Source organism: Pelophylax lessonae (genome assembly GCF_965119305.1).
Source record: "Pelophylax lessonae genome assembly, chromosome: 6".
Lineage (NCBI taxonomy): Eukaryota > Metazoa > Chordata > Amphibia > Anura > Ranidae > Pelophylax > Pelophylax lessonae.
Window position 1 is genome coordinate 194,448,014 of NC_138773.1, and position 21,949 is coordinate 194,469,962.

Genomic DNA, 21,949 nt, shown 5'->3' on the forward strand with positions numbered 1-21,949 from the left:
GTGTTTCTGTCCCCCCGGCATCTGCTGCAGTTACCACTGCTCCTTTTATGGTTCCATCCTAGTACCACACCACTCTCTATTTCCTTTTGGGGTCTACAAGCATATGCTGGTGTGTATATGTTCAGGCTGACGTATGTGCATGTGTGTGCCCCTCTCCCCTCCCCGTCTCCTCAATTGTGTGAGTGTGTGTGTGCGCAGCCAATGCACGCACATACACACACTGTCCGTCATACCATCCTCCTTTTTCTTTTTCCTTTCCCCTCAATTTATTCGAAGTGTATAGTTTTTTAGTATAGGTCCCACACCTAAAGTTTTATATTGGCTTACTGAGTTAAGTTTTTCAAGCTCTCCAAGGTTTGTTCGTAGAGGAGGTATGGCACGCGTAAATTCGTGTCTAAAGTTCTACATGCCATATTCAACGAGTCACATTATATGCACACATATATTTATATGGTTTTAATATAGATTTTATATCATGAATCATTTTGGTTCAGTATTTATATATATGTGTATGTATCTATATATATATTGTATATATATTTATATATATTTTTTATCCATAGTTGTATAATTTAATTGGATATTGAACAATTTTTTATCTATTTATTTATTCTTATATATGTGATTCTTATTTTGGCTTAGCAAGTCACATTATTGGTACACAAGTACCCATCATTTGATATTATTAATGCTAATGTTAACTTTAACTTTACTGGTTCAGGTTATTTTATCTGATGTTATAATATCTCCACCGCTATTACTAATATGTGCGACCACCATTGCTTCCAATTTTGGTGAGCTCTCCAATTAATTCCCACCAGAGTGGATTCTGTATGGTGCATTTAAATATAGTTCCCCTGGATATGGTCCGTATGGTACAGTGTACATGCTGCATCGGCGGGGCACACATGCGTCCTCCCTTTTGCGGTTACTATAGGAACGGCTTGCCGGGGGCGGAAGTCGTCACGGCCTGGATGGGCGGAAGTGACGTTATGCGGTGGTGCGCACGCTAGTACCGGGATGAGCGGTGTGCGTTCCACCGCCGCCCTGCCGATATAGCATACTATCTGGAATATCCTGATAGCCAAGCCTACAGTGAACACCATTAGACCACCAGGTAATATGCCCAATATGCCCAGTATGAGATTCTTGATTATCGATCTACACCCGATAGTTTCAGCTTATCACAGCAAACCCCTAACGGTCCGCAGTGTATCATGATGGTAACTTCACACGCCATCTACTTACAAAGAGTGTGTGTATGCACATCTCTTTGGATGTGCACAAGCAATGGCTCGTTTCCCACTAGGCGCTGGATTGTCCCTTTGTAACTGCTTGGAGGATGTGATGCTCTATTTGGTTTAGGACCAAGACATGCACAGGTCAGTTTACCACACCAGCTTTAATCTAACATTTTGGCATGTATGATATGTGAAATGGAGTCCACGATGGGCTGGGAAGTTTTTTGGACAGCTCACCAATGGAATAAATGGTCGCGTGGGGCTAGCCAATCGAAATGTAATTACAATTGTGACTTGCAACAGTTTTTGGGTAATTAGCTGTGTAGTCATGCCCATTTGGGCGATATCTCCTCCCACATCCCCAAGGGTCATGTGGAGGCCTGGCCTTTAATACTATATTTAAACTGTGGACTTGACCATGGCCTCCAGGCTCTGAGGAAGAGGCACGGCCTCGAAACGCGTCAGCCCCCTGCTTCCAGTAAAGACGTTGATCCTCTGGTAGGAGGCAGGTGTATGGAATTGATGTTTGTTTGTGAGTATTCGATTTTAAATAATTTTATCCAAATAAACTTGCTGAGGATAATGCGCTAGGCTGGTGCGCCCTTCTTTTGCTTTGTATTTTCAGTGTCTGGTCGACCACCCTGGTCGTAAGGGGCAGCAAAGCCTAGCCATCATGGATGCCTAATATCAGCACGAGTTCTGGGATTGAGACAGCCTGAGGACCAGGTTCTGAGCGCAGGAAAGGGGGTGCTGTTCAGCACATCTTTTTTGGAACATGTACATACTCTGTCTGTGCCATCCTTTACCTGCCATGTACATCCTCTGTGTGCCATCCTATACTTGCCATGTACATCCTCTGTCTGTTCCATCCTATACCTGCCATGTTCATCCTCTGTCTGTGCCATCCTTTACCTGCCATGTACTTCCTCTGTGTGCCATCCTATACCTGCCATGTACATCCTGTGTCTGTGCCATCCTTTACCTGCCATGTACATCATCTTTGTGCCATCCTGTGTGCCATCATATATCTGTCCTGTACATCCTATGTGTCATCCCATACATGCCATGTACATCCTCTGTGTGCTATCCTATATCTGTCCTCTAAATCCTCTGTGTGCCATTCTATACCTGTCATGTACATCCTCTTGTGTGCCATCCTATACCTCCCATGTACATTACATTCTGTGCCATGTGCCCTCCTGTACCTGTCCTGTAAGTCATCTCACTGTACCATCCTATATCTGTTATGTACATCCTCTGTATGCCATCCTATACCTGTCATGTACATCCGCTGTCTCTACCATCCTATACCTGTCATGTATATCCGCTGTCTCTGCCATCCCATACCTGCCATGTACATCTTCTGTGTGCCATCCTATATCTGCCATGTACATCCTCTGTGTGCGTTTTTCTCTCTCTCTCTCTCTCTCTCTCTCTCTCTCTCGTTGTGTTTATGTTTAAACACTGATTTTGTTGGAGGTACCAATACATATCGCCTTATCGATAATTTGCATTTTTATTCTCGTGGGTGATTGTGTAGGCAGGGCCCCAGTGCACTGCAGTGCCCAGGGGCCTATAAGACTCTTAAGATGGCACTGGCTATAAACAAAAAAAGAGAGACAATTCTGAAAAAAAAAAAAAAAACGATATTTTTCACATTCTGCTATATACAGTAACATTCCCAAAAAAAAAAAAAAAAATCAAAATTTTTTAACATTTTAGGCCAATTTGTTTTCTGCTACATATTTTTGGTACAAAAAATCGCAATAAGCGTATTTTGATTGGTTTGCACAAAAGTTATTGCATCTACTAACTACGGGAAAGATTTATGTCATTTTATTGATTTTATTACGAGTAATAGCAGCGATCTGCGATTTTTGGTGGGACTGTGACATTGCGACCGACCAATCGGACCCCTGACTGACATTTTTGACACTTTTGGGGGGACCAGTGACATTACTACAGTAATCAGTGCTAAAAATATGCACTGTTACTGTAATAATGACACTGGCAGGGAAGGGGTTAACAGTGTGGGTGATCAAGGGGTTAAATGTGTACCTAAAGGCATGTTTCTAACTGTGGGGGGGGGGCGTGGCTTGTGGAATGACCATAGAGATCTGTGATCCTATATAGAAGGATTACAGGGGTTCTGTGATCATTCCCAGGAGAAGAACAGTGAGCTGTGCTTACAACAGCTGCCCGTCCTTCTCTCTCAGCGGGGAATGATTGCGGGGGTCAGGCGGCAATCGGAGCCACCTGACCCGTACATTGGCTTGCCCGCTGATGAACAGGGGTTGGCGATTACTTGCATTTATATATGGATAGCTGCAGTACATTGCTCCTGGACGCTGTCAACTTTATTTTTCCTAAATGCACAAAATGGTATGTTATGAAAACATTGCTAAACGCACTGTGTGAACGGGGACATAGGGATGCATTGTCTGCTTTTAGCTGTGGTAAAGCTCCTGAAATCTAACCGTTCGTGTGAAAGCGGCCTTAATGTCAGTAGTAGCATTAGGCTGGCCATACACTATACAATTTTCTTATTCAATTTCCTTTAGATTTACCTTCAACTATGTAGTGCAAGGGCTTGTCTGATTGCATATAAATTGAAAGTGTTTAGGTTTGACCTCATATTATATGGTTTTGGTAAATCTAAAGGAAAGTTGAACAAGAAAATTGTATAGTGTATGGCCAGCCTTAGTCAGTGCCAGTGTCCTTGTTAGGGTTAGTATATTTTAGTTAGTATAAAAAGAAAAGTTTTATATTTAGTGTCAGTGCCAGCATTGGTGTCAGTGTCTGTCTGTTTAAGGTAGGATAAAAAAAAACTAAATGTTAATTTTTGTTTCTGGGCTCAACATAAAATTCACATACTGTATATGTAATTTCCTTGTGCATGTCAGGAAAAGGAAAACATATTTAAAGTTGTTTTTTGATGGTGGGTTGTGATATATGTATATTTTTTTACTATTTAACCTACTGTGGTTGCAGGAAAGAGATTCCCTCCGTGTATGGCTGACCTTAGTAGCAACATTTGCAATGAACTCAGCCTCCCATAACCTCTTGCAATTAATGCTGACAGTGAGCATCTGTCAAAAAGAAAAAAGTTAGAATGAGCACAGCAGGCTGGGGGTATGTTTGTGACCCGTGCCTACAGTGTCAGTCCAATGCCTGGCTGTGTTGACTGGTATGGCTGTCTTGATCACAATACTGGCTGGACCGAATAATACATCTTTTGGCAGAAAAAATCTGAAGTTACTGTATTTTTGCTCCAGAGAATGTGTTGGGGCAAATGAGTATAATGAAGACATTGCTGTTATACTGTGTATTCTTATATTTAAGGTATATATGATGAGCAGGCCCTAAAAGGTTAGATACTAGGGACATAAGGCAGCAATAAAGAAATACATATTGTCCAGTAACTTTCAAGATTGTGCAGAACATTTTTGGGAATCTGAACTAAGGTGTTTACCTAACACAACTATTTATTTTAATAAAAAAACTAACACAAGCATAAGGATAATTCTGCATTTCAATTGTTAACAGATTAATATATATGCTAGCCCATAAAAACACAGTTTTTATGCCGTAAAATCAAATGATACTTGCAAATATCAACTACATGGCTGAAAAAAATGATCATTGGGGTTGATTTACTAAAACTGGAGAATGGAAAATCCAGTGCAGCTCTGCATAGAAACCAATCAACTTCCAGGTTTTTTTGTCAAAGCTTAATTAAGGAAGCTGAAGTTAGAAGCTGATTGGCTACCATGCACAGCTGCATCAGATTTTGCACTCTCCAGCTTTAGTGAATTAACCCCATTATGCCAAATGACACATAGTTGTGTTAATTGAGCCTAATGATTAAAAGAGATGTATGGGTTGTTTTTTTTTTTGATACATATTTACCTAGGTGAGTGCATCTGTCCACTGGTGCCTCTAACACTGAGAACCAAGCGATCAAACACCACCGATCACTCGGTTCTCACAGCTCCCAGAGCAGAGTGCTCCCTCCTCGCTCACTGGGGTGCTGGACTGTGGAGGGGGCGGGAGTGGCCGGCTCAGGCTCTCAACGGCTCGCTTATGGCGCTTTTCCACTGCATGGAACCGAACGGTTCTGCTCAAATTTGCGCTTTTCCACTGCATGGTACCGCATGGTACGGTGTTGGAACGGTTCGGTATGGTACGGTACGGCGGCGCTTTTCCACTACATGGAACCGAACGGTACGGCTCGCTTAAACAGTACCACCTCGGTTGTGGTTCCAAGAGGGCCGTACCGATACCATATCCCACAATCCTTTGCATGCAGCCTTGACTGTTTGTCACTACTAGCCACTGATTGGTCAGAGAATCGTTGTTATCCCACCCACTTACTACTTTAGTGGAAAAGCAAACCGTACCAAACCGTTCCAACACCGTACCATGCGGGCCAAGTGGCGCCGAGCCAGTACTTGCAGTGGAAAAGTGCCATTAGAGGCTGAGCTGGGTGCTGGTCCAGGCATGTGGGCGGATCACGACTCCATGGTCATGATGATACCGGAGCCTGGACTGACTTCTGTGACATCAGCAGAGAGTGGACTTAAGCCTGCTCTCTGCTAAAAACAGGTCACAGGTGTGCAGAACGAACTGCACTTCTGTGATCTATAGAAGTACAGCCAAAAAAGCTTTTGCTGTACTTCTCCTTTAAAGGATATAAACAACATAGGCCTAACTGACCCTCCTTTCATTATTAACTTATCTAAGATCAGTGAATGGAGTCTCACAGTACTGCACTTGGGTAATGTTTATGTGTAGGATCTAATAGCAAAGTTAGATGGCTATATTTATTAAATACAGAATAGGCCACACATGTACTGTCCTGTGCACCTCTGTCGGCTGTGGGAGGATTTATTTAAGGTGCCTAAATGTATAGTTATCCTTTAAACGATATAACAAGAGCAATATTTAAATTGATTAAAAAAAGCATGTTATTACATATTAAAATGTAAAGGTAATCAGTGCAGCGCAAAATAAATAACTGCTATATATTTCCAAAACAGTGAAAATAATCTGAAATCAAAATTACTCCTATATGTATCAGTGAATATTGTCATACTTGCATATAGGATACATACCTGCGCTTGCATGTATCAAGCTGATACATACAAGTGCATCAGTGGGCATCTGTTCAGCCATCCGTCAGAGTATCCACCTGTATTTTACGTCCTGCTTGGATAGACTGGTGCACTTTAGCACCAGTCACATGTGAGTGTTTTGTGATTTTACAATAAATTTGCGATTCTACCATATGGTACTTGCATTATGGATCTGTGGGTTTTCCCATATTTGTGAGAGCTGCTGAGTTCAACACCGGAGGAAATCATCCACCCTTTCCCTGCTGGGGTTTACATGCTGTTTTAAGCCTAGTACACACGCAACGATTATCGGCCGACCGGTCGTCCGACTTTTGTCCAGAGTGGTGTTTTGTTGGTTGGAATGTGCCTAGACTGCACACGAATTTTCTCGCCCAACAAAATTCTACTTCAGAAGTGATGTCATGTGTTGGTTTGCTTTCTTTGTGTTCTTTCTTCTCTGAGCATGCCCAGTCTTGCTCATTAGATTTTTCCCTGTCGAAATCTGTACTGACTGCACGAAAATTGGCCGTGTTTTGACGGCGGACAAAAATTTTATAGCCTGCACACCAGATTTTTTTCGGCCGAAAAGTCGGAGTCGGTTGTCGGAAGCATCATACTAACAAGCCGAAAATCGGCAGGTCGGTCGTCGGACGAAAATTCCCTGCCGAATTTCGACACGTGTGTACGGGGCTTTAGACCAAGCTAAATTGCGAGGTCACACTCAATGAGGTGAGCACCCACTCAAAGGGGGGGTCACAAGTGTGGAGGTGACACGTCCGACAAACTTTCTTATTGACCTCTTTTAACGGATTGTCAATTTTTATTTTGAGCACTGGAAATTGGGACAGCTTTTTATTAATTCACGCATTAACTACATTTACTGATATTTTAATATATTATATAAAATTGTTTTTTTTTGATGATTATGAATATTTGCTGTGTACATAAAAGATAATTATACATAAGATATGCAAGCATGACAATATTCACTGATGCATATAGGAGTATTTTGATTTCAATTTATTTTCACTGTTTTGGTAATATATAGCAGTTATTTATTTTGTGTAGAACTGATTAACTTTATATTTTATGTACACTGACCGACTGGGGAGTGTCTAGTGCAAGTAGCATTATTAACCCTTGTTATCATAGTAGTTCACAGGACTATCACCATATACCGTACATATTAAAATGGTTTGTTATATTTTGTACAGCAATTCTTTCTTTTTTGATATTACGTCTTTTTTTTGTTTCTGTTACAGTACAAACCCCAGTGAACACTACTCCACCGTTGTTAATCGCCTCTCAAGATGGTACAGTGGATCTTTGTAAATATGAACTCCGTGAAAATTCCAGATTTAATTTGACTTTAGAGAAAGGCAACGAAAAAGAAGTCGTATGCAAGGTTTATACTATTAAGGATGTAAAAAAAGTTGACAGCTGGGAAGACAAAGTGCAGTGTCACTTTAAGGAAATCGATGGTTCCCTTTTTCTCACTCTCACTAACCTTGATGTCATGTATACGGACAACTACACTTGTCATATGCAATACTTTGTCCCGCCTCCTTTCAAAACCAATGTGACTGAGACGTATGTTTATGTTCATGGTAAGAACCCTTTTTTAATTAGACCAGCTAAATATTGCAGTTGTCAAATGATTTGCTCTTTGCCTTGAATTCAGCTGAAATTGCATGTTTATGTGAGCGTTTCCTGAGCCGTGTTCAAAACACGCTGCAGCTGCGATATGCAGTGGGTGTCAATATGCAGGTTGCTTTTTCCCACGTCAGATCACATGGCACAGAAGTTCCATGAGATCTGGTTGCAGTGAGTTTCCAAAAGTAGTACCTGCACTACCTTTGGTGGAGTGCTGGTCGATTTTAGCCCATTAAGAATGAATGGGCTGAAATTGCACTGCACAGACCTGCATGTGAATTGCACAGGAACGCACAAGTAGGTTCCTGTGTGATTCCTGGTGTGAACCGGCCAATAAAGTTCTTTGTACTTGTATTTTTTTTACCTTTTTTTTGTTTATTTGATATTTTTTTATTGTAGCTTTGAAGCAGAATTATTCTGCATCTGCGCACCAAAAACCAAAAATGCTATTTAATTATTTTTTTATTATTCAACGCAAACTCACCTATCCATTCCTGTCCCTAGGTTTTATTGTTCTTTATGATGCTATATTTTATAGTGAGAAATCACTAGGAAAAACAGCCCTGGTAGCATTTTTAAGTCTCCGTTTCCCCTACCGCGGCTACAAAGTCGTGCTACTTCTAGCGCGACTTCGTAGTGAAAGTAAACTGCGGCTTTCAGTGCGACTTGTCCCTCATTATAGAGGGAAGTCGCACTGAAGTCGGCTCAAAAGTAGTGCACAAACTACTTTTGAAGTCGCCGCAACTGAAGTCGCGGCAGTGAAAACGGGCCCGATTGAAACAAATGGCTTTTGACTTGCTGTGCGACTTGACATGTGTCGAGTCGCACAGCAAGTCGCACTAGTGGAAACCGGCCCTAACCGTGGCCATCTTGAGTAAGGGCAGACGATTGATGTATTACTTCATGAAATACATTCATTAGGCCAGAAATGCAGCAGGAGGGTGTGCTTAGCTGGAAAAAAAAAAACCCTCTTCCCCTCCTGAAAATTATTTGGGTGTATGATATTATTTGCCTAGACCTGGAAACCAGGAAGTAACTGAGAAAATTTAAGAAAAAAAGTTTAAAACAAAAAAATATGATATATTTTCCTATATACCGTATTTGCTAATGCTAGCAGCATCAGGAATAAAAATAGTCGGTGTAGATTGAAAGAGCGAAGTTCCACTTTAACTTTTTTCGTTATTTTCTTACAGTTTTTTTTCCTTTCTGTGAAAAAAACATAAAATAATGAAGCTAATGAGAGACTGTATTTTGACACTAGAACACATCAAGGATAGTTGAAAGGTGTTTCCATAACCTTTAGGAGCCACTCAGTGGCCACTGAACACTCATAAAACCACAGAAGTAGATTTACATTAACCCTGTTTACCATTGATCGAGTTTCGAATACTGTAACCTAGAAGATTGTTTATCCTGTCTATCTCTTTTTTCTTGTTCATTTTTCTTGAAAATTAATAAAAATTATTGAAAGTAAAACCACAGAACTAACCTTAATTTTGCATTCCTTATTGCCTTTTCTGATTTTCACTGAAATTTTGGAGAACATAAGTCATATTTTGCTTATCCCTAATACTAATCCTGTACAGAATTTGTTTTCTACATCAATTTAGCCACAGTATGAATGTATTGTTTTACATCAAATTCCTACCAATTAAATACAAATCCTTGTAGTTCTAGAATGGGAAGGTTGTACTGATAAAATTATTTCGACTTTTACATTTTTCAGATTATTCTTTATGCAATTTAGAAGCTTTAGACTGTGATATGTCCAACTTTCCAATATGGATTCTGTCCGGAATTGCTAGTTTTTTCTTTATATGTTGCATAATAATGATATATTTAACAATACAAAGAAAGGTGAGTATGCGAAAAATCTAAATGCCTGTGTGTATACTGTTTGTTATTATAATAGTATTATTATTAGTATTTTAAAAATTGCATGCTACGTAATACCCACTGAGGCCTGGTTCACACCTATGCATGTTTTAGTGCCTTTTCAGTTTTGCCGAAACACACTGCAGTCCATTTAACATGGTTTCCTATGGGTCACGTTCACATCTGTGCATTTTATAAAAGGAGCAGGACCAGCAGGTTGTGTTTTTGGTTCCATAGACTTCAATTGATTAAAAACGTGTATTGAAAAACGCAAAATCCACCTGGAATTTGCAACAACTGCAACCTGCATAGGTGTGAACCAGGCCAAGTTTTTCTAAAGCCAAAACATGTTTTAGTTTTTGATAGAGTGGCAATGGGTTACCCCAGTAAAATAATTACTGGATCTGAAAGCAAGGGAAAATCCTGTGGCAACTGTCAAAGATTTACGTCCTGTTGTGTGTAAAGGACAGGGAATAAAGGGCAATCTCTTGAATCGGGGGTGATAATTACTATACCCTACTCTATCCATTTTGGAGGGAATTGCAGTGGCATGGCCCATGAAGATGCATTGTGGAGAAAGAAGTAATACCATTTTTTTTTTTTTTTTTTTTTGCATGCAGCATCATTTCTGAGTACCGCAATGTTTTTTTTCATGGGCTTATTATATTGAAGGGCAAAATATATTTATCAGCATTAGGCAATGATTGATTTGGCTGCAAGGTTGCTGTTTGGATGTGTATCCTCTATTGTACAAGACCTAATGATATACAGAAACATGAGGCATATTATTTTAGTTTAGCAGACAATTACCATTTAAGTAAACAGAAGGCACATACTTAATACTTGAAAATGCAAATAAACTACCGGATGCTAGCAATACAGATTACTGACAATAGATAACAATCAGCAGACCTAATGAACAAAGCTGATCTTGCCCTTTTTATTTTGCCTAAATGGCCAATTTGCCTTTATGTAATTTTCATAAACTGGTTAATGTAAAATAGGGTTTAATAACATTAGCTGATGAGAACACAATGGTTTAATGAGATTTTCGGGCCTGAAGATATTTAAAGCTGACCTCTGGGCAAGCCAATACCATTGAAAAATACATATGTGAACTGTTTTATCTGCCAAAGATTATCTACCTTCTGCACAGGCACTGATTTGGATTTGGAGGGTGACACCGCTTTCTCTTTTACAGTTAAAGAGACACTGTCACGTTGCCCCTGTCCCAGTTATAATTACATAACCAAGGATCCCACACTGCCTATGCTGAGGCTAGGGGAAGCAATGACCCCCCTCCATGTGACAGTGTTTAGGCCTGTAGATTGGTTGCCAAATCTGTGCACTGTCAGTGGAAGAAGTCCCATGATCTTCCATACCAGGAGGCATTGAGTTTCAGGCCTCATGCACACTGAACATTATAAAAACGCTAGTAGCTTTGTAGTGAGTTTTTCAGGTTTTTTTGCATTGGCATTTTTCAGCGTTTTTAACGTTTTTTGGCGTTAGCGTTTTCTGGCGTTCTTAGCTAAAAATCCCCTCTCTGCTATTTTAGTAACTCCTACTTTCCCACAATGCAATGCTTGCCAGAATTGACCCATGTGATAAGATTTAGGTGCGGGGAAAAAAGGGTCCCACAACATTTTGGTGCAAATGTGGACCCTTTTTTCCCCGCAACAAAATCGGGAGTTGCGATTCTGTCAAGCTCACTGCATTTTGCAATCTTTCAGGGTGTTGTTCATGGAACATTAAACCCCCATTCACATCAGGCAGATTTGACATGCCATTTGAAATGTCAAATCCCATGCCAAATCAGAGCCTATTGCCGGCAACGTCACTGTCCGAATTGGTGCAACCCTGACTTTATGGAGCCTCACCGGTTCCCAAAAGTAGTTTCTGTACTACTTTTGGCGACTTCAGGGCGATTTCAACAGACATCTGTGCATGAGCCTGTACAGGTTTCTGTCAAATCGCCCCCGAACTCGCACTGACATGCAAGTTTGAACCGTTGCCTGCAATAGGCACCGATTTGACATGACAAATCGACACAATGTCAACAGGGGCTTTATGTTCCATGAACGATACCCCAAAACAGATTGCAAAAGGCAGTGCACCTGCCAGAATCACATTGCATGGATGATCAGACTGATGCAATGCGATTAGGTATGGAGAAAAAAAAGGGTCCTACAACATTTTGGTGCAAATGTAATGCAATTTGAGTCATACAAAATATATAGCTCAAATCACATCGCACAGACATCACATGTGATGTGCACAGGAATGCGGTGCATTTTGGTGCAAAATCACATCCGGTGTTCAGCATGCACCAGTGTGAACCCAGACTATGTTCCATGAATGACACCTCGAAACAGAACCCAGACTTAAAAAAAGCAATGGAATCAAAAACATAAAAAAATGCCAGTTAGCAGCGTTTTTTGGCATTTATCAGCGTTTATTTATGTTTATCGACGTTAGAGTGTTTTTACAGCTGAAAAACACCACTCAAAACCCACTAGTTATCGGGTTTTTTTACAGCCGGAAACTGTCCCTGCTAAAAACTGCAGATAACAGCCTGTGTGTTCATGTACACATAGGATAACATGCTGGGGCATTTATTGGCTGCAGAAAAAAACATCTGATGCCAAAAACTGCATGAGGTGTGAAAGTATTCAGCTGCAGCAGAGCCAGGAGAATCATTGCTAATGTAAATGTAAGTGCAATAGGTACTGGAACTCTTTAGAACCCACTAAATGGGCAAAATGGCAGTATCTCTTTAAGGAATGCAATGAAATCACCTTCATGCCTGCTAGCTTGACAATGACAGAGCAGCATTGCTGCCCCTTCTTCCCCATTCCGAAGCTGGACATAAACCTGGATTGAAATTTAACCAATTCCACAGGGGCCAGTCAAATTTCGATCCCCGTGTGGCCACTGTGGTTGAACAGAAGTTAAACTGCCAATTGACTACTGTTCCACCGCCCTGACGGTATTTACTTGCTTGATCAGCACCACAGGCAACAGACTGCAGGGATTATTAGTGTATTCTGACAGCGGGGGAGCCTCCTCAGAATACGATGAAACAGCCGGGAGGATTTCCCCATCTACCTCGAATGTGTAAAACCGATCAGGTCGGTTTTTTCCTTCAATCCGCTGGCTGAACAAGAAATAAAATAATTCATGTATAGCCAGCTTAAAGCCTCGTACACATGATCAGATTTTCGAACGGTCTTGCGTCTGATTTTTGTTGCATGCTAGTCTTATATCGAAAGTGAAGAGGTTACTTTCATACGAAAATTCCCGTACGACAGAATTCAACTTCAGAAGTGATGTCATGTGTTGAATTGTTTTGTATGTGTTCTTTCGTTTCGGAGCATGCCTAGTCTTGCTCTTACGATTTTTTTTCGGACGAAAACTGTACTAATTAAATGAAAATCGGACGTTGTGTTGAAGTATGATAAAAATTTTATAGCCTGCACATCCATATTTTGTCGTTCGAAAATTCATAATCGGCTGTCGAAAGCACCATACTAACAATCCGAAAATCAGCAGATTGTTCGTCGGACAAAATTTTACTTCCGATTTTCGTATCGTATGTAACGGCCTTTAGTGTTGATCTGGCACTTGGTAAATCTGACACTGAGATTTAATAATTTTAAAAAGACAAGCAAAATTGCATTAAATGCTGTTTTTTTTTAACTTCCTAAAACTTAGGTGACATAGTAGATATTGATTTACAGCACACCTGACTTCTTTTCCATCAAATACATTGAAAAAACTACCGATTATCATTTTTTGCCATCAATTACAGCTTACACAAAGCAATAGGACATACAACAAAGTTTCATTAAGCTGGCCATACATGGACTCATCGATATTCGGTCTGTTCAGCAGGGACTGGACGAATTTAGATACCATTACAGGTACCCTGGTTGTACATATGTCGATCTATCGATTGGCTTTTGTACAACCAGCCTGAACAATTAGCTGCCGGCTATACCTGACAACAATAATCGTGTTCTGTTGGCAGGGAAGGCTCTTCACCGGCAGAACACAATAATGCTGTGGGAGGGATTCCCCTATCAACGCTCATTGTGTTAATGGGGGAATAAAGACATTTTCTTTAATTAGACCTATGGTGAAAGGAAAGAAAATTGCACAAACTAGGGCCTGCCTTAGTACCACTGTAAATTCAACAATGTCCTTAAAACCCTGCAGGGAATTCATATCATGGCATATTGATAGAGATTTCAAAAAATACATTTCACACAGTCCCCTTAAAGTGTCCTATAATTCATAATGAATATATAATGCAATATATTGGATTCTTTGGTTTACCTTCAAATTTAATTTTCTCATACTAAGAATGGAATATTTTAACATATGAACATAATTCTGTAACATTTTCTTAATTTAACCTATATACTATGCAAGTCTATGAATGGGTGCTCCTTCTTTACAGATGTGGAAGTTAAGTTTGGGTAAAATTTGAGTTTTGTTGGGGGATACATTTTATAAATGAATAACAGATAAGAACAATTATAACAAAATGTCATGGATTTCAAACTCTAATTTTAAGTGGTTTCTTATGTTGCAGCATTGCAAAGAATGTAAAGCTAGAACCACAGAACTTTCAAAGGAGTATAATGGCGAATACATGCATATGGCTGCTGTCTCTCTTGTCAGACCCCCTTTGTGTTAAGGTATTTTTCTTTTTCTTTATAACTGGAAATATTTCAACATTTTGACACATTGTGAGTAGTAATGAGTGAACTGAGCAAAGTTCAGTGTGCTGAACATTCACCAAACACTGGGAAAACCCTCTAAACCCAAACATAGCAGTGAACGATATTGAAGTCTATCGGAATGGAATCTTGACATTTTTTTGGCCTTTTACAAGCTTTTGGCAAAAAAGGGCATGGGTAATGGAACACTGTCATGCAGGACATGCACCAATACAGAATTTGTTTTTAAATACCATTTAGCGGAAAGCAGGTTAGAATAAAGATAAGCATTAAAAATACACAAATACTTAACATGTTTCGGGGATCAACATTCAAACCTTTGTGTTATATTGCACACAAATGAGATGTACTCTTTTAAAAGTGACATTTAAAAAGGAAAAAAACTACCACTGATAAATAACAGGCATGTTCCCACATGCTTCTATTTGTATACAAAGTGCCTAGGGGATCCTGAGTGATGTCATCTACCCAGTATTAACATGGCCATATTTAGTCAGTGACATCATTCAGGTTTCCAAGCCAGTTTGTTTACATAGGCAGATGATGACCCGTCATCAGTGATAGGAGCTGACTGAGAGAAACTATTGTCTGTCATAAATGGATGATATGTTTGATGCTAAATTCACATCAAGAAAAAAAGTTTGTCTTTTTGTTTTTTGTTTTCTTTAGGACTTTTTTTGTGGTGTCTTTGTTTTTCTAATGTTTACATTTTTTTGTGAATGAGTAGGCGCATTTTGATTGGTTTGCGCAAAAGTTATCGTGTCTACAAACTAGGGGAAATATTTATTTTATTTTATATTTATGATTTATTTTTATTGTTTTTTTTTTTTACTAGTAATGGCGGTGATCTGCGATTTTTGCGGGACTGCGACATTGCGGCGGACAGATCGGACCCCTAACTGACATTTTTGACACTTTTGGGGGTACCAGTGACATTACTATAGTAATCAGTGCTAAAAATATGCACTGTAACTGTAATAATGACACTGGCAGGGAAGGGGCTAACACAGTAAGTGATCAAGGGGTTAAATGTGTACCTAGGGGCGTGTTTCTAAAGGTGGTGGGGCGTGGCTTGTGAAATGATCACAGAGACCTATGTTCCTATATAGCAGGATCACAGGCGCTCTGTGATCATTGCAGAGAGAAGAACGGTCGGCTGTGTTTACAACATCTGCCCGTCCTTCTCTCTCAGCTGGGAGCGATCATGGGTGTCAGGCAGCAATCATAGCCCCCTAGCTGCAGGCGCGCGACCGACGTATACCTACGTCGGTTCATGCAGGAGGGCCGCCCTGCCGCAGTATAAGTGCGGCGGTCGGTCCGGAAGTGGTTAAGGAAGTTGTGTATTTAACATTTTGCCATTTAAGAAACATTTACCCTTTTCACTGCTAGAGCTGTTTTTTAATTTTTTTGTGCACATTAATATTGGTGCAATTGTTTATCAAGCACACATTTTCAATAAAATAACAATGAACTTCAATACTCTATATTTTCCATAGGCGACACTTTAAAATCACTTTAGTGTTAATAATGGCTCTAGAATTATCGCTCTTGCTCAGGCAAGTGCAACCATATGTAACGTGTAGTGCAAACAATGTTTTTGTATAGAGGCACATATGATGGGTGTGTTTATGTTAATCAGGGCAGGATTAAAATGTATATTTTTTACACTTTTTTCACTAAAACTTTATTTATATTACGTAAGGGACAAAATGTTCCCGTGTGGCATAAACTCCTTGTGAAAGGTTCTCTTTTACCCTAGGTTTACACCTATGCATTTTTTTGTGTGCGTTTTTAAGTTTGCAGAAACGCATTACAGTCCATTTAACATGGTTCCCTTTGGTACAAGTTCACATCTATGCATTTTTCATACGGTGTATTTTTGGACTGACAGCTGACAGCTGAATGTAAAAAAAAAAAGATGGGGGGTCCCTCCCAATCTATACCAGAACCTTCGGGCCTGGTATGGATTTAAGGGGAACCTCATGCCAAAGTTTTTTTAAAAAGTCACGTGGGATCCCCCCAAAATCCATACCAGACACTTATCTTAGCATGCAGCCAGGCAGGTCAGGAAAGGGACAAGCGCCCCCCCCCCCTCCTGAACTGTACCAAGACACATGCCCTCAACATGGGGGGTGCCACCCTAAAGCACCTTGTCCTTATGCTGATGGGGACAAAGGCCTCTTCCCCCCAACCTTGGCCAGTAGATGTGGGGGTCTGCGGGCAGGGGGCTTATCAGAATCTGGAAGTCCCCTTTAACAGAGCTCTGGCTCTGAAGAAGACCGTGTTACCTTCAAAACGTGTCAGCCAGATTGGACCCCGGCAGTGTCCCCTCGAATTCTGGTGTATACTGTGTCTAGGGCTGTAAAGCTACAGATGGGTAGCTTGATGAGCATTGTTTATTTGCAAAATTGCGAGTACATTTTATGGCAATTCCTTCATAAACAGTATTTGTGGGATAATGCACTAGGCTGATGCACTTTTCTGTGCTTGTTTCTTGTAGTGACTTCAGGACAGCCCCAGTCCTAGAGGGCAGCACAGCTTGAAGTGTATCCCCGCAATGTGAATTAATCTCCAACACTTGTAACAGGCTACCACATTCGCAAGCAGGGGCATTTTCTATGAGTTGCTATATAGCTGCCTGATCGCTTTAATTCAAAAGTCGACAGTCAGCATTTGGCCTGTGAAGTGTGTGTGTGGACAGTGGCTTGTGGAGTGTGTGTAAAGCGCCTCACTGCTACTTACTTATGACATATGGTGGTGGCAGTAAAAGGATTGACATCCCACTGAACTGCATTTTTTTACTTTTTTTTTTTTACCAAAAGCTTGCAAACTGGCCTTGAAAATAGACAGAGAATATTTGATTGGTTCGCTAATTACTACAAAAGAGCAGTGCAAGGAGCAAGTAGTGCAGTAACATCGCAATTATTCTGCATTCGTTATGGACTGGTGTCTTTTTTCAACCTCACTAACTATGTAACTATGTAACTATGTATTTGACTTTGGTAATATATGATATTGGTAATATATTTTGTTATCTGATATGACTTGATCCCTGCTATGTTTACTGAATCTATTATTGCAATCAGGTTTTATGACTAATTTCTGCGTGTGTGTATTTATATAGTATGAAATTGCTCATCTGTGTTAAAATAAAACGTCAAGATTAAGGTTTTAGCATTTGTGAACTGGTTATTGGGTTTAAGCAGCGAAAACAGAAAAGTGAAAGTTGTAACACTTTGTATAAATGTTCTTGGTGCTATGAGGTGTCTAATAAAGGTGCCTCTAATTTTCGTTTTGTCTAAACCAAATCACTAATACTAGCCTAAAAGGATAGCGCAGATGAGGTGCACTAATCCTTTGCTGCTCTCTCCCCCTAGCCCAGCTGTTTGTTCATAGCTCAGTCACCTTTAGTGAGATCTTTTATGCTGCACAGCCTTTTTTCTGACATTAAAATCCTGCTACCTGTGAATGTGCACCATTAACTCCTTTCACTGCAATGAAGGCAATACAAGGCCATGGTGTATGTGCAGTAGTAGTGTTATACACAACTTTAAAGAGCTTGGAAGAAAGGCTGAGTACTGTTGGCCATGCCACAACTGGAATAACTCACAGGAGTGCGGATACAGGCAAAAGGGAAAAAAACAAAAAAACTAGGGGAGCATAAATTGAGCAATAAAAGATAAGTGCATGAAAAGCTGTATTAAATCTAAATACAAAAATGTATTATTTTGCAGCTTGCAATTTCCTAGATGTGATGGCTGCATTCAGGGCTGGCTCAAGACATTGTGCTGCCTGGGTCCAAGAATGAAATTCTGCCCCACACCCCAAAAAAAAAATCACACTCACCAAAAGGCCCCCACATCCATTATTTTATATCATGAGAGGGTGAGCGAGAGAGGGGGGGTAAGAGAGAGGTAGGAGTAAGAGAGGGAGGGGGTGAGAAAGAGGAGTGAGAGAGGAGGGGGATTGAGAGAGAGGGGGGAGTGAGAGGGGGAGTGAAAGAGAGGGAGTAGTGATAGGGCTGAAAGAGACCAAATAGCCCTGTCCCTATCTGCAGTCCTGCCTCTGCCCCACCATGCAGGCTCTGTGTGCGGGTAGGTATGTGTAGAATGCCCGGTACCTGATGGCCAGCAGCAGGCAGCGCCCAGTCTTCTTTTGGATATGGAGGTGCTCTCCCTGCTCTACTCCTTCCAGTGGCTCATTGTGTCCTCCAGGCCTCACTGTTGATTTTGGAGCAGAGAGGAGGCTGGAGGAATCCAGGTTCTGGGACTGCCGGGGAGGCTGCGCCCACTCCTGCTTGCCTCTTCGGTGGTCAGGGAGGGGGTGGAGCTCTTCTCCCTCCCAAGATCTCACAGGTCTATCTGCCCTCCTTGCTGGCCACCGCCCCTTGAGTACCCACTGCCTTGCCGCTGTTTGCTATCACACTTGAACTCTGCATGAAAACAAGTGGCTCAAGGGGCAGTGTGTTAGGCACTCTGCTGCCCCTCTCAAAATTCCACCTGGTTCTAATGGATCCAACGGGACCGAAGGTAGGGCCAGCCCTGGCTGTGTTTGTTTTCTTTTTAGGTAATTTTTCTCCTATTTTCATCTGGTGGTCTAAACCAGTGGTCCTCAACCCGGGCCTACAGGGCCCACTAACAGGCCAGATTTGCAAGATAACTGAAATACATCCCAGGTGATATCATTTGCTGCTCAGTGATTGCAGTACTCTAGTCTGCATCTCCCCAAGGTAATACCTAAAATCTGGCCTGTTAGTGGGCCCTGTAGGCCAGGGTTGAGGACCACTGGTCTAAACCATTAAGTCTGCTGTCTTTCAAAAGAACAGGTTCTCCTGCAGTTGTATCATTTACAGGAATGAGGCAAACCATTCAGCACTGGCAGCAAAGCTTACAATGATCGTTTTTTTTTTTTTTAAATAGGTAAAAGCTTTATCCTATAAAGAAAATACCCTATTGATGTCACTGTTTATAAAGTGTTAGTTGGTGTTTGTCTTCATTTTTTTGTGTATTAAAATCTGCTAGTATGTCTAACTTTACCCTCACCCCCAGACTGCTGTCCTTCAAAGTGTAGGCACTCCAATACAGGAAGTTTGTTACTGGACAGATCACCAGATAAAAACAGAGGGAAAAAGCCATAAAAAGAAAACTAATGCAGCCACCACATCTAATAATAAGTATTATTACATTTTTGCATTTGGGTTTGATACTACTTAAAAGTTAAAAGTTGATGTAAACCCTAAATGAATGACATTTAGTTTGCAAAACAATTGCTATTTTGCAAGCAAAATACTATTCTTTACACTTCATCCTTGGTTGCATCTCATAGTTGCAGGTCTACTGTAGCCTCTTTACAGTCACTTTGTGCCTAGAGGCATGCACTTAACTTCTTAGGGCAGTTTTTATGATGGTGACAATAGTAGATCATGTATAAGTAATGTGTGTTGAAATGGCTACATCAGAAGCTCGTGTGACACGGTGACAATACAGATGAACAATTGGGGGACAAAGCCTCAGTTCAGGCTGCCGCAACTTGTCATGCATCTTGAGAGTTCAAAGTCGCATGACAAGTCACGCCCCATTAGCAGCAATGGAACCGTTCTAATTGCTCCGACTTAGAAAAAGGCTTCTGCACTATTTTGGTATGACTTCAACAAAACTTGCATTGACTTCTGTTAAAGAAATCATATGCAAGCCGTGATGAAGTCACGCAAGGATGTTGGTTTCAAAGTCGCATGACTTTGAAGCCATGACAATGTGAACAGGGGGTAAATCAGGAAATGACTAACCAAGGACCTTCAAGGCAGGACCAGCAAGTTTTATTTTAAGTAAAGCTGCAGATTTAAAAATACAGTATAACCTTGGATTGGGAGCATAATTTGTTCCGGAAACATGCTTGTTATCCAAAGCACTCGTATATCAAAGTGAATTTCCCCATAAGAAATATTGGAAACTCAGATGATTCATTCCACAACCATTTATTTATAGGTTTTTCATTTTATAGTCTATATAAAAAGATTATAGCAATGTGATAGGTTGTGTAACCCTAAAATGTCCATCTACAAATGGCAGCCTCCACAAGGGGATTAGAAGTAAAATCCAGCAGGATCTACAGTATATAACAGAGAATAAAGGACCATCCTCCTCACCGCTGGCTTTCATCGCCGTCAGTCTGCAATTGTGATGGGGAAGTCTACGCTGCAGTAGAGCGATCTGTAAGTGAGGCTTAAAACGGTGGAGGAGTGTAGCGTGGAAGGGATGATGTTGATGGCGGTGCGAAGGATGGTCTGTCAGGGATCCTCAAACTACGGCCCTCCAGCTGCAAAACTACACGTCCCATGAAGCATTGTAAAACTCTGACATTCACAGACATGACTAGGCATGATGGGAATTACAGTTCCTGAACAACTAGAGGGCCATAGTTTAAAGGCCTCTGGTCTATGTCGACAGCTTTACCCCAGATGCCTGCATATTTAAATGGGCCTGTTTTATTCATCAACCATGTGAGTTGTTAAATGTTGTACCTTTATTAAATGCAACTACAGGCGGTCCCCGGGTTACAAACATCCGACTTACAAACGACTCCTACTTACAAACGGAAGGAGGCAACAGGAAGTCAGAGGAAATCTCCCCCTAGGAAGGGAAATTTACTCCTTTAAGAGTTCTCATGGGAAAAAGGTGTCTCCACTGAAGCTTTATCACCAATCCTTTTTTTTCACAACAACCCAACATTTTTAAAATCCAGTTGTTATAGGGACAGAAAGTGAGGTGAAATCTTCTGAACAGGGGTACAGACAGCAAAACAAATGGTATAGGGGTGTTACCCCTTCCCTATGCTATCCAAAAAACGTAAAAATTATTATTTTGGCTGAAGCTACACTTAAAAAAGTTACCTGTTACGACTTACAAACAAATTCGACTTAAGAACAAACCTACAGACCATATCTTGTTTGTAACCCGGGGACTGCCTGTATTGTATATTGCTACACTTAGAGGCACCTCTCTTCTCTTTTACACTCAGTTGTGACGTGACGCTACTTGTATATCAAGACATCGCTTATTTATCAAGTCAAAGTTTATAAAAAATGTTTCCTTGTCTTGCAGAACACACTCAATCCAAGGTTTTACTGTATTGAAAAATTCTTCTGAAAATAAATTAACATGTTAAAGCGTATATGAGATTTTAGTAATTGGGTTTAAATATACTTTACTAGTTCAATATTCAGCAAACATACCAGTGGTGGTCAACTCTCTTGCTATAAGGGTTTTCACATGTGACCCCTGACAAAACCTAAGGACCACACATGACATGTTCGGTAAATGTTATG

The 21,949-nt window shown here is 40.7% G+C and overlaps 1 protein-coding gene across 1 annotated transcript in view; it reads left to right on the forward strand.

Moving 5' to 3' along the window:
- Positions 1 to 14,591, forward strand: part of LOC309557435 (uncharacterized protein) — a 36,738-nt gene extending 22,147 nt beyond the window's left edge. Inside the window, exons 2-4 of the mRNA XM_082260153.1 lie at positions 7,618 to 7,962; positions 9,735 to 9,865; positions 14,478 to 14,591. Of these exons, the coding sequence (XP_082116279.1) occupies positions 7,618 to 7,962; positions 9,735 to 9,865; positions 14,478 to 14,582 (581 nt within the window). The 3' untranslated portion in view covers positions 14,583 to 14,591. The remainder of the gene's footprint in view (positions 1 to 7,617; positions 7,963 to 9,734; positions 9,866 to 14,477) is intronic.
- The last annotated feature ends 7,358 nt before the right edge of the window (positions 14,592 to 21,949 follow it).